The 12,698-nt window shown below is 41.8% G+C and overlaps 4 protein-coding genes across 14 annotated transcripts in view; 3 read left to right on the top strand and 1 right to left on the bottom strand.

Annotated features, from left to right (window-relative positions):
- Positions 1–2,921, top strand: part of Calx (sodium/calcium exchanger 3) — a 41,448-nt gene extending 38,527 nt beyond the window's left edge. For all 10 annotated transcript variants that reach the window (XM_036816917.3, XM_036816918.3, XM_065866874.2 and 7 more), the window contains 4 exons: positions 26–145; positions 206–364; positions 436–607; positions 1,290–2,921. In XM_036816917.3, coding sequence (XP_036672812.3) covers positions 26–145; positions 206–364; positions 436–607; positions 1,290–1,494 — 656 coding nt within the window. In that variant the 3' untranslated portion in view covers positions 1,495–2,921. The remainder of the gene's footprint in view (positions 1–25; positions 146–205; positions 365–435; positions 608–1,289) is intronic.
- Positions 2,922–4,160: 1,239 nt separating this feature from the next.
- Positions 4,161–5,610, top strand: LOC108018384 (uncharacterized). The gene is made up of 3 exons (XM_017085930.4): positions 4,161–4,319; positions 4,801–4,988; positions 5,062–5,610. The coding sequence occupies exons 2-3, from the start codon at positions 4,861–4,863 to the stop codon at positions 5,315–5,317; spliced, it is 384 nt and encodes a 127-aa protein (XP_016941419.4). The 5' UTR covers positions 4,161–4,319; positions 4,801–4,860; the 3' UTR covers positions 5,318–5,610.
- Positions 5,611–6,419: 809 nt separating this feature from the next.
- On the top strand, positions 6,420–9,494 carry Rlip (Ral interacting protein). 2 transcript variants are annotated; one of them, XM_036816987.3, is made up of 4 exons: positions 6,420–6,609; positions 6,680–6,812; positions 6,882–7,769; positions 8,209–9,494. In XM_036816987.3, the coding sequence occupies exons 1-4, from the start codon at positions 6,513–6,515 to the stop codon at positions 8,969–8,971; spliced, it is 1,881 nt and encodes a 626-aa protein (XP_036672882.3). In that variant the 5' UTR covers positions 6,420–6,512; the 3' UTR covers positions 8,972–9,494. The 2 variants fall into 2 exon arrangements, with proteins under 2 accessions (XP_036672882.3, XP_036672881.3); XM_036816986.3 differs by having other exon boundaries at positions 6,879–7,769.
- Positions 9,495–9,965: 471 nt separating this feature from the next.
- peg (pegasus) lies at positions 9,966–12,691 on the bottom strand. The gene is made up of 3 exons (XM_036816988.3): positions 11,708–12,691; positions 10,373–10,552; positions 9,966–10,241 (listed from the first exon to the last, which is right to left on the bottom strand). The coding sequence occupies exons 1-3, from the start codon at positions 11,733–11,735 to the stop codon at positions 10,207–10,209; spliced, it is 243 nt and encodes an 80-aa protein (XP_036672883.1). The 5' UTR covers positions 11,736–12,691; the 3' UTR covers positions 9,966–10,206.
- Positions 12,692–12,698: the final 7 nt, after the last annotated feature.

Here is a 12,698-nt window from a genome sequence, read left to right as displayed (position 1 = left end):
TCCTGACGCAAACAAACACTTGCAGCCGACGAAAGTGAGTTTGATAACGACGATGAGGAGGAGGAGGTGCCTAGCTGCTTCAGCTACGTGAGCCACTTCGTCTGCCTCTTCTGGAAGGTCCTCTTTGCATTTGTGCCGCCCACAGGTAAACATCTCATTTTTCCTATTCGAATCGATCAATCCTTAAGTACCGAAACGCCACCAGACATTTGCGGCGGCTATGTGACCTTTGTGGTGTCCATATTCGTGATTGGCGTCATAACCGCCGTCATCGGAGATGCCGCCTCCTATTTCGGTTGCGCCCTCAACATCAAGGACTCGGTAACGGCCATCCTGTTTGTCGCCCTGGGCACCAGCATACCGGGTGAGTAGTGATTTGAGACCATGCCATAGCTGGAATACCCACTGAGACACCGACATCCTCCTGCCCTCCAGACACTTTCGCCAGCATGATTGCCGCCAAGCACGACGAGGGGGCCGATAATTGCATCGGCAATGTCACGGGCAGCAATGCGGTCAACGTGTTCCTGGGCATCGGCCTGGCCTGGACCATCGCCGCAGTCTACCACAGCTCCCATGGCGGCACCTTCAACGTGGAGCCGGGAACGTGAGTAATCCTTTTTAGAAACTTCTTATATTTTTTCAAGAGATTTGATACGATCTTAAAAATAACATCAGATATTGCTCATTTATATGAACAATTCATGACTTAATAATGAAGAAATGTTCTTTCCATATTCTCTTAAAATCTGATATATTTTTATTTTGTGTAAACATTTCATTATCCTATCTCCCAACATTTTTTTTATTGAGATATCTGGTAAATTAGCGATGTGAAGATCTTAAAATGGTACTTAAGTATATATATTCTTGATCAGGATCAGTAGCCAAGTCGATCGAGTCGATTCCGTAGGTCCGTTTGATTTTGTTCCGCTTATCAAAACATGCCAAAAGTGGTTTAAGTCAGACCATTCATTAAAAAGTTATAATCAAATAATGTGTGCCATCTCGGAAACAGCCGATTTGCTGCATGCATATCTCCATCTCCCTCGCACTACCATTAGATGAGAAACGGGTAACGAAGCCGTCGACTATAGCTTTCTCTTTTGTTTTTTGTTCAAAGAGCTAAAAAGTCGGAACAATTCCATTTGAAGACTAATCATTCTGTACTTAAAAATAACTCTAAAGTTTAGCTATCTTTAATTGCTTAGCAATATTCGATTATATTTCATCGGATTTGCATTAACCAAAATTAATTTTTATTAATTATATCAACTCTTCCATTCCAGGATTGGATTTGCCGTGGCGCTCTTCTGCGGCGAGGCTCTGATTGCCATCTTCATCATCATGTTCCGGCGCTGGCACAAGGGCATCGGCGCCGAGCTGGGCGGCCCCAAGATCTCCAAATATATCAGCGCAGCGATCCTGGTTTTCCTCTGGGTCTTCTACGTGGTCATCTGCATACTGGAGGCCTACGATGTCATTAGGATTTAAGGAGCTCGCAGCCGCATTGCTTTGACTTTGTAGTTGGCTTTGTTATTCGCATTGGCGTTGGATTTTTGGCAGAGTCGGTAAAGTTACAGGAGAATACGGAAGATGAGGCTAACCGATATTGCGAAGCTGTCGAAAGATGCTGTAGATGCAGTTTTTATATGTAAACTTATGAAATTGATTTATATATATGAGTGTGCTCGGCGCTATATATAAATAATTCTTGTGTAAAATTTATGTTAATACTAAAAGTAAAATTTTAATGTTTAACTAGGTTTAAGTCAGGCTTATATACAAACCATTTTTACGATTATTGTCTCTATTCATATTTGAATTGTAAATACAGAAAGGCTGCCACGGCTCAGCAATCTTGTAACTGTAACGAGATCATTTACTGTTATGCCATATATACTTAATTTACCTTTAAAAATACGATTATATTTATTATATCATTCTGTGTACAACTTAAGTCATTGTTGTTGTTTGTTAAAGCTGTACTTAATCCCCCCATAAAATCAAAGATCAGAAGGTCTGGATCGTTTGGATCCCCACTCCGAATCACCCGATATTGTCTCTCCATCTGCCGAATACCATTGTTAATTTAATACATGTGTAAGTTTTAGGAAGAATCTAAAGGTTTTAGCCAAGAAGAAACGCAATCCCTCTAGCCATCTACTACAAATACTACAGAAACTACTATTACTGAGTAGGAGCCTCCTCGACAACTAGTTCTAGTCACTTTACACTATCGACACGAGTCCAACTAGCAACATTTTCATTACTCTGACCAAAGCAAATGGCGGCACTACTTACTAGCGATTAGCGATAGCAAGAAAGACCATCAGTGTTTCCACACTGCACTGCAAAACTACAAGAGAGCACTAATCAATTTACTTAAAAAAGACTTTCTATTCGCTTACGTCGCTGGCAGTGATCGAAGTAGAGAAATTGAAATTGAAAACGGGATATTAAGGCAAACACCAAAACAATAGCGAGAATAAATAACTAGAATTGATTGTATCCGAGTGTAACGAACAGGTACATATTTTTTGTATAATGTTGTACTATTTTTCATATAGCGAAATTCTAGCAAATTAATGGAAGAGGAGGCCTAATGATATTTATAGCCACATGCATAAATTTGTATTATATATTTGGGGTCACACAACTGTACGGGGAACTCGTTGAGAAAACTGCGCCAAATTTAGTCGTAATTGATAATTAATTACCGCATACATATACGAACTATGAAACAATTTAATAAATATACAAATACGAATAAATAATGTATTAAATTATATTGTCAACGTTTACCGCTAGATATTATAATTAAATTTCTTTTTAAATTTATTTCAATTTACGCCTTTTCATTTCCCTTTTCGAACCGAAGTTAGGACTATATCAGAGTACGTCTAAGTTTTTAATAGATCTGCAGTTAACAAGCGATTCAAAGAAATCGACCAGGGGTCAGGGTAAGATATCCATGGCAAGGAAATCAATATAAAACTGAGGGAATAGTGATTGATATAGGAGTGCCGAGGGGCGGTGAATGTAACAATACGACACAGAGGATAACCAGATATATATGCAGACAGACAAACAAACAAACAAATTACCCATAGACGATTATCTTTAATGGCAAAGGCAAATAAAACGATTAAAGTGCTTCCGACATAGGATGTAGGTACTTCTAAAGAACTAGGAGTAGACAGCGTATGGATAAAGGCATGAGCAGATTACTTTAGCAACTTGTTGGTTCCACTTTATTTTGATTCTCCCTATGGGTTCTATAATTTCTTTTGATTTGATCGACTTTAAATTGATTTCCATAGATGTACGATAGTTGATAGGATTCGAATCTATATGTTTTGATGGGCAAACCAGACAGTTAATATGTATGTGTATTGTACAATATTAATCAGTTGCTGTTTGTTATCGTGTTTTTTCGAATTCAAATTATACCTGCATTTTTAAATGTATACTTATGAATGTGATTTTACCCAAAAACCAAAGCAACTACAAACATATAATCGTACATCCAGAGACCCATTTAACTGATGTATTCAAGAACTAAGCCGATAAAGTATGCAAATAATCGAATAGATCGAAAGCCACATATGTAGTTTGTGTAGCATATGCTTGGGGTGAAGGTCTATCGATCTCACTAACCGTATCTTTTCTCACTTCAATACGCTATAAGAAAATACCCGAACTAATGCTACACATTTGAATATACTCGTACTCACTAAGAGAACATACTCGTACTCGTACTCGTAGCGTAGGCCGGAATCTGAGGATCTCAGGATCCAAGGACGAAGGCTCAGCGTTTTACCTAATCGAATCGAATAGAGCCTAGGCTAGAGTTACTGGCATCTCTCAGCAGTGCTGCATACGTATATATGTATTCCGTGCATGTTTACCAAACGAAACCCAATAAACTAACACATTAAACCGATCGATCCGTCGCATTTCTGGTCTTACTCCCCTGAAGTCGGGTACTTATCGCTATGGGAAACTGGGGGATTCGCGATTATGCAATGCCCCAAAAAAGCGGAGCTAGATAAGACCGCCTGCCGGTTGCGGAAGATGAGCGGAGAGACAACGAGATAAAGTTGTTTACAGGAATGGAATCCGAGCACAAAGGCAAACAGCGATGGCAATAAAGCACGGAGAATGAGACAGTCCCAGCTGCAAGCTAATTAAAGTTGCGACAAACCGAAAGCGAGTCGCCAGTTGTCCGCCAGTTCTCCACGGAGCCATTTCCACGGAGCGAATTCCACTAGCTTGGAGTGTTTGTAATCCCAGGGATCGTCCCGAGAGACAGACAAGTAAGATGGTTACAAAAAGTACCGACATTTGAGTACCCGCTCTTTAAAGATAACCAAATTGTTGTGCCTTACCTTTGTTACTTCAAAGAGATAAGTCTTGGGAGCTACGATTGTTTTATTTCAGTATTTTATAAATTTATAAGAAATTTATTAATAGATCGTATACATCAGCCATTTGATCTTTTCGTACAAAGATATCATTTTTTAAGGAGCAAAAAGTTTTGAACCATTTTTGTTGCAAGTGTATAAAAATTGTTGTTAGATACTAGGTGTTTATAATCCTAACACGATGGTTTTTAAATTGTAATACCGTTACTTCCTTAATCAAATCAAAATCATATTATCTTTATTGATAAACGTCTTCAAAAAAAGGTTCTTAAGAAGTAAAAGTGTTAAAAATCCGTGTGAGTATTGGGACCTTGTTACCCTTAGGCATTCGAACTGTGAAGATACGATAACATTTTTTACTTGATGATTACAGGTTGTTCACGAAACGGGTATAGCCTTGTCCTGCACAATCTCCACATAGCACAAGGCAAATATGTCCTGCAATGAGAAAACAGCGCTGCTGGCAACGCAACAAGGACATCAGCAGCACCAGCACATCATTGTCGTGCCTGCGACGCGGAAGGATCCAAAGGATTATGAGCCCATTTTCACAACTGCTGAGTAAACGCTTTCCGTCGCATTTCATTAAAAAATAACTTCGTTACACAGTGCCTTCACCCCGCTCCATTCGCAGCTATTCCTACGGCCTGACACTGGAGGAGTTGCTGCCCTTCGCTTTGGATCCCTGGTGGCAGAACGTGCGGCGATTCAGCTGCGGGGTCCTGGGACTGGCCTTTCTGCTGACCCTGATTGCCGGGCTGGTTATGGCCCATTCCGGCAGTGTCTGCCAGCCAAATAGAGCAATTAGCGGAAACTCGACCACGACTACGATGGCCACCCCGCTATCCTTGGCGTCCAACGGCACCCAGCTGCTGATGGCCAGTTTGTGACGGCCGCAGGCTAATCTCTGCGTCATTCTGGAGATGCTGCAATCCCCCATGCGGAATTGCATCAGCCGCATCAGCACGCACTACTTGCATTTCTTTGGCTTGCCGGCAATGGATGAGTATTAACATATGCCTGCACTTTTTCCTTCCACTCCACCCCAGTTGCTAGCTGAGCGATAAGCAATGCACCGCGGAACCGATTGATGCGGGGCAATTAAGCTGATTAATATAATTGTTTTTCGAATAAAATATGTGGACACCTTTAGTGTGTTCATAAAAAAATTCATTAGACCTTAGTCAACACTTTGACAGCTTATTGCCAATATTAAAACTATGAAGTTAGAAAAATCTATGTTAAATGAGAAAACTTGGAACATTCTGAAGTATTTAATATTGTTGTAATGAGGACATATGATTTAAAACCTGAACGTCAATCTATAGTTTAATATTAAAAAAAAAATTCAATAAAATAACGTTATCATTTAAAAAACAAAGTTTGAGTTAGAACAATATTATGTATAAAAAAGATTAGAGTACTTTCGTAATACCACATAAATCTTTTTAAATTGCATAAAAACTATTTTAAAAAGAATTTTGTTAAAAATGTTTATATATTTTAGTGATACATTTTATTATCACCTTCCATGATTTATAACTTAATTAACCTTGTACGTATAAAAAAAATAAATATCAATTATGTAAATTTAACTTCAGCTAAATAAAAATGAATATTATAAGCATGTTTTTATTTTTATCGTAGGGCAGTGCACAAAATGATCGTACTTACATTCTGGCGTAATTTATTTAATAAAAACAAAACAAACGTAATTGAAATTTATCCGTTTTACTGAATCATGGGGAAATCTAGGTAAATATTTGCACACCAATTTATATTGGCAAAAAAACTTGGACTTACTAGCCAAGCTCTTTAAATTAAAAACGAAAGTCAAGTTCTTTAAGTCTTCTGAAATTCAAATTTTTAAAACAGAATTTTACACAACGCCAATGGCCGTTATTACATCTTTTCTACATGGCACAGTGGCGCCACCTGCCGAGCTAAACAGTGCTGGCTAACGTCCGTGTTTCCGATTGTCCCATTAATTAATCGATTATTTGTTGCATTTGTTGTTGTTTACTTTTCGCAAATTGTTTACGGAAATTATTTATTTATTTACCGCCGAGGAAGTGATTTTTCGTCATGGATTTCGACAGTCCCGAGGAGAAGGAGTTCCCCGGGCTGTACGCCTCGGAGGCGGCGGATGCCAGGTCGAAGAAGAGCAAGGAGGAGAGCGACTGTGAGTGGGCGCTCAACAGGCGTGGGCGTGAAAATGGGGAAAAATCAATGAGTCCACCTTTCCTTCGCAGTCAGCGAAGATCACGAGCCCAGCAAGAAGGACCTGTTGATCGGCCGGCGCAAGGACAAGAAAGAGAAGGGCAAAGACCGGGGATACGCCGCCTTGGAGGGCGAGAGCTCGCCGGAGGAGGAGCTGGACACCAAGTGAGTGGGCGAAGGTCCATCCTAACCTGATCCACACACAAGTAATAACCTCTCTTGTATCCCAAGAAGTCCCTCCAAGTCGAAGAAGTCCAAGACATTCAAGTTTACTAGCTCCAAGAGCAAAGAGAAGCGCGAGAAGTCCCGCGACAAGTCCGAAAGAGATTCCAAGCACGCGGACGATGAGCCCGGCCCGTCCAGCAAGGCCAAGGACCGCGAGAAGGACAAAGACAAGGAACGCGACGAGCCGAAAAAGAAGGACAAGGAGGACAAGCGCAAGGACAAGGAGAAAGACAAAAAGTCCGACAAGAAGGACAAAAAGGACAAGAAGAGCAAGCAGCTGTCGCAGCAGCAGGACGAGACCTCCGCCGCGGAGGAGGTGCTGGCCCTCGGATATCCCGTGTTTGGGGTGTCCGTCAGCCTGGCCACCGAGCGGTCCCGCTGCCACGACGGCGTGGACATTCCACTGGTTGTGCGCGACTGCATCGACTTCCTGCAGGATCACCTGAAGTGCGAGCAGATCTACAAGATTGAGCCCATCAAGACGCGTCTGATGCACTACAAACGGTTGTACAACAACCGGGAGCACGACTCCGCCGTCGATGAGCTCAACCTGCCCACCGCCTGCAGTCTGCTGAAGCTCTTCCTGCGCGAGTTGCCGGAGCCGCTGCTGACCACCGATCTGGTGGCCCGCTTCGAGGAGGTGGCCTCCCATCCGAAGGTGACAACGCAGCAGGCAGAGCTGCAGCAGCTGCTCGATCAATTGCCCAAGTGCAACCGCACTGTGTTGGCGTGGGTGCTGCTCCACTTCGACGCGGTGATCCAGCAGGAACGGCACAACAAGCTCAACGCTCAGTCGCTGGCCATGCTGCTCAGTCCGACGCTTCAGATGTCCCACCGTCTAATGGTGGCTTTGCTCATCCACTGCAACAACCTGTTCCCGGACGTCAAGCTGATAAAGTGAGCAAACACCGGCTAGCCGGATGTCAGTGGTGGGAAATATCCAAGTAGGCTGGCAAAGGTACCTATTTTTGGTTATTCTTACCTTGCTGAAGAATATCTACTTATTCGCCTCCCATTGATTAGTTTTCTTGAGATGAATTAAATTAAATTAAGACAAATAGAATAAAAGTTTATACCATACCTACAGTTTAGGTAAACGCAACTTAAATGGTTAACGAAAGTAATAAGTACCTATACTCGGATAATTTCCACCACTGTTACCTTAAGATAAGATTCTGGGCGTAAAAATCGCGTAATTCAGTTGTTTATTTCGGTGCCGAGGATGAGCACGATACCCCGCAAACAGAAGCGTTTACCGCGTCTCGCCAGCTTCCTAATCAGGCAGAAAGGCCGAAATTTAAACAGTGCTATCGCATTACTAACTTTTATCTTTTAGGTATGTGCCCCCGCTCACCTCGGCCAGCCCAAAGCTACCGGACACGCCGGAGGACATCCAGACGGAGTTACGCAAGCAAGACAGCCTCCTAAACCAGATTCACAGCGAGATGAACGCCGGCTTCATTACCAAGAAACGCGAGGAGCAGCTCTGGGAAGTACAGCGTATAATTACGCAGCTCAAGCGCAAGTTGCGCACCTTTGAGAAGAAGCAGGAGAAGTCCGTGGAAGAATTGGACAACAGCAGCACTGCTCCCTCCACGATCGTCAATGAGGACACCACGGATTCCAAGGCAGAAGTCACCCCTGTTCCATCCACTAGCAACAGTATATGCACCGAAGAGCCAAAAACGGAGGAACCATCCTCCAAAGACCTTCCAATTGATTTTTCCATTGATCCAGCAACTGGCTTCATCTTGTTGCCAAAGTCGAATCCGCACCGCGACAATTTGTTGCGGCTCCAAATTGAATACGACGAGCTGATGGACTGGCAGAACGAACTTAAGGCCCGCATCGTCGCCGAGCGCAACGAAGTCTACAGGCTCAAGCAGTTGTACGAGCAGCAGTCAATGAACAGCCAAATGGCCGCCCTGGCTGCGGGATCGCAGGCTCCGCCGGAGTCCGACTATGAGCGTATAATTGAGCACTACACTCGCGAGAATGCGCTGCTGGAGCACAAGAAGAATATGCTGGGCATGGAACTAAAGGAGGAACGTCGGGCATGTATAGCCCTACAAGTGGAACTGCGACTTCAGCAGTTTTAAATTACAACTTTAAATGTATTATTATTAATGTATTACTAGGATGGGTCAATTTGCGGGATATAACTGTGATCTTATCCCAGAAACTAAAAGCTCCTTTCCAAAGAAACAACAAAGACTTTTTCAGGCCATCATCACGGAGGGTTTTAATAATAATTCCTTCTGTTTCATCTTTTACTAAACTTTATCAAATCATAAATTTTCCAAATGAGTGCAAATGATATACAATATCGAAATCTTATAAAAAATTTTTGAATGAAACATTTAAAATGTTTTAAGAAAGACACTTTTCTGAATTATAAAAGAAAGAAATACGAATTTTTAGTAAAAGATGAAAGTCTTCATAGTATCAAACTGTTAAAGTATAAACGGTAACCTATTTACTAAAAAATATTACGAAATTTACAACAAATAGAAATTTTGGACCTCTTTATCTATTATTCATTTACAAGTGTGACAAAGGGACGATTTCATGACAAAGTCTATTGTTAATTTGGAAATGACCGAGTTAGTTATAAAATCGGCCCACCAAAAAATATGTATATAGCTTAACCACTTTAAATCTCAATGTCTACATACGATCAAATGCTTTGTTTAAATTAAAGTTAGTTGTTGTTGGCGCAAAGCCCCAAAAAATCGTGTTACATTACTTTAACGTTTTGGCTAGCATTTGGGAAACCTGCAACTTGAAGATGAAATTAAAGAAGGAGAAAACAAACACTTTCCCAGCTTAATGTCTATACCGAAATAATCATGTCAAAACACTTTTGTTACAGCGGATAATGCAATAGTGCTTGTGTGTGCCAGACTATCAAGATTCGATTTTCTAAATCGGTCTGATGACTTAATTCCCAATCGAGAAATTCAGAACACAGATTAGAAGATCAGGGTGCTGTTTGTACATAGAGGCGACGGATTGGCTGTTCGCTGGGGTGAAGCGGAAATGAAATCATCGCCCATTACGTCTCGTCAACATTGTGATGGTCAAGGAACTGTGTTTAACTTTGCGTGTTACGATTACTTTATTTAATATTTATTATTCATAATTTTAGAATACATTATCATTATGCATTACGTTCGGGGGCGTGTTCTGTATTCCGCTGAAGTACAACTTAAAAATATCACACACAAATACCACGCGAGAAAGAAGAGTCCTCCGGAATGCCAAGCCGCGTCCACTCGTTCTCCTCTACGATTAAGTTATTTCTGCTGGACTACAGACCAATGGATCCATAGCTCTACGGGCACTCCTTGTCGCTGATCTTTTGATAGTCTGAGGAAGGAAAAAAAGGATTAGATGGCAGAAGATATGGGAGAAGTATGAGGTAAGTAGTTAGTCAAATGGTGTGGGTTAAATGTCAGAATAAGATATATGTATGTATGACTATATTTTTCTAAACTCACTTGCATTCTGCAGGCAGTTCTCCGTCTTCATCACGCACAGATTGCGGTATGACTTGGTGGAGCCCTTGTCGTCCGCGGCACAAATGAAGGAGTACTCCTGCGTGTCGCACTCCATGACGCACTTGGTGCTGGGATCGGGCAGGCCGAGGCACTGGACCAGCGAGAGGGCAAACAGCGCCACTATAAATAGACGGAGACATCAGAGCCAATTAGTTAGGCAGGAGGCGTGCGAAAGAATCACTGCCCGTCAACCGGGCCCGCATACAAAGTGCCCTGATCAGCCCATCGCCCATGATATCACCCACGTCCACATCCATACGCCCATTGATTCTCCGCGACGCCAGAGCGTCTGGCAGTGCCAACGAATCCGAGATTCCTACGGATGGTGGGGGTGTGGGAATGGTGGCCCTGTTCGATTGAAGTTCCCCGTCCCCAGCAATTGGAATCGGGAATTAGCGCTGCATGCCTAATTAGCCATGTCGGCACGCAATGGAACCAAATCCGAGAAACTGCGTTGCTGGGGTGTCTAATCTAATGACTCAATCAAATTATGAAATTTTCCATTCATAACTTTCGCGATTGCATATGAATGAAGTTTGTTCGGCTTGTAAAAAAAACTACTCTGATTCATTGTCTTTATGTTTGAGTCTTTACAATTGCTACAGTTAAGGGGTCACCATTTTAGTGGGTCACATTTTTGCTGACGCAGAAGTCTAATCATCACATTTCTTATTTACAAGATTTATATTAAATGCATGAGTCAGCAATATGCTATATATTTATGCAGATATATATGAGTTCAAATTGATTGTATTACAATGATGTTACTAAACACAATTCCTGTAAATGTAAATATACATGTAACACTATACAAGAAAGCTGTTGTAGAAAAATCACGTTTGTATACCTACTATGTATAATCATTTTCATGGGAAAGCCCCAAAAACAATACCTACTTTCAAGAGATTAAAATGCTTTCAAGGTGAATTGTATAAGTATACAATTTGAATTTATTGATAACAGTGCAGTAAATTTAATATTCAAGTAGTGTAGAATTTTGTTTTATACCACTTTTGATCTCGAATTTATCAAGAAAATAAACTTTAGTTTTAGTTTTCTATGAAAACGCATCGTAAAGTTTTTGTTTATTTAACGTGAAAATTTTTGGAATTTCTTTAAATGGGAAATATTAGGATTTCACAAGAAAAGTAATCATTATTAACGGCTGGAAATATTTTACTTCTAGCTCTTTGTGCATGGTTTTAATTTGTTGTAGGCTTTTAAGTTCCCGTTTTCTCCTAATTATATTAAAGTATTAAAAAATATCATACGTACATGCCAGGAATACTGCAGACAGCTTCATGTTGTTACAAGTTATTTTAGATTTCCGCTTGGCTGGAGAATTTCGCACTTTATGGAGGGAGCACAAGCACACTTTGCACAACCGTATTTGCTATGGGTGAACTTTGCGGGTCAGACGAATTAATTATGCCGTGCCTGCGCTTGGGTTCTGGCTGATTAAAAGTGTTTTACGATTTCACGATTTATATATAGTATATTCAATGGAATATAGACGTCTGATTTGGGGTTTGTCACTGAACTTCAGACACGTGTGTGGGCCAGTGTTTTGGTTCTTGCTACGTTATTAGATTAATTCGCGCACGATTCTGAATCAGAATATAGAATTGTCAAGTGAGTACTGAGTACTGAGAACTGAGAACTGGCAACTGAGAATTCAGAATTCAGAATACAGAATTCCGTTCCGATCCGATCCGACTCTCTCTATCGGCGAGGCCGCACAGCACGCGTCCAAATGCGAACTGAAACTAAAGCGCCGACCGAAGATATCCTCCAGCCAGAACAGAATCGGATTCAGAGGCAGAAGGCGAGTGGGCTAGTCGATTGACTAACTGACGCGGTGGCTCGGTGACTGATTGATGGCTTGGCGGCTGGACGTCGTCCGTTGGGATTGGGATGCTGACCGCTGTTAGATATGGATACTGGGACTGGGACTGGGATGACGATGACGATGACGATGATGTTGCAGATACTGGACTGCAGGGAGAGCACTTTGATTTTCAATTTGGTTTTTAGTTTCGAATCGAGTCTGGTTTGGGTTTGGGTTTGGGTTTGGGTTTGGCTATCGTTTTTTTGGGCAGGAGTTGGGGCCCGGGCTCGGCAATCAATCAATCAGGGCCTGTCCGTCCGACCGGCTGTGTATCTCCGTATCTGTATCTGTATCCGTACCGGTATCTGTATCTGCGGCTGTCGTCTGCCGTCGTAGCGCACGAATGATGTCCGACCACACAGTGCCTGTTAGTTTTAT

This window comes from Drosophila suzukii, chromosome 3 (assembly GCF_043229965.1).
Source record: "Drosophila suzukii chromosome 3, CBGP_Dsuzu_IsoJpt1.0, whole genome shotgun sequence".
Lineage (NCBI taxonomy): Eukaryota > Metazoa > Arthropoda > Insecta > Diptera > Drosophilidae > Drosophila > Drosophila suzukii.
This window is presented reverse-complemented; position numbering and strand designations above follow the sequence as displayed.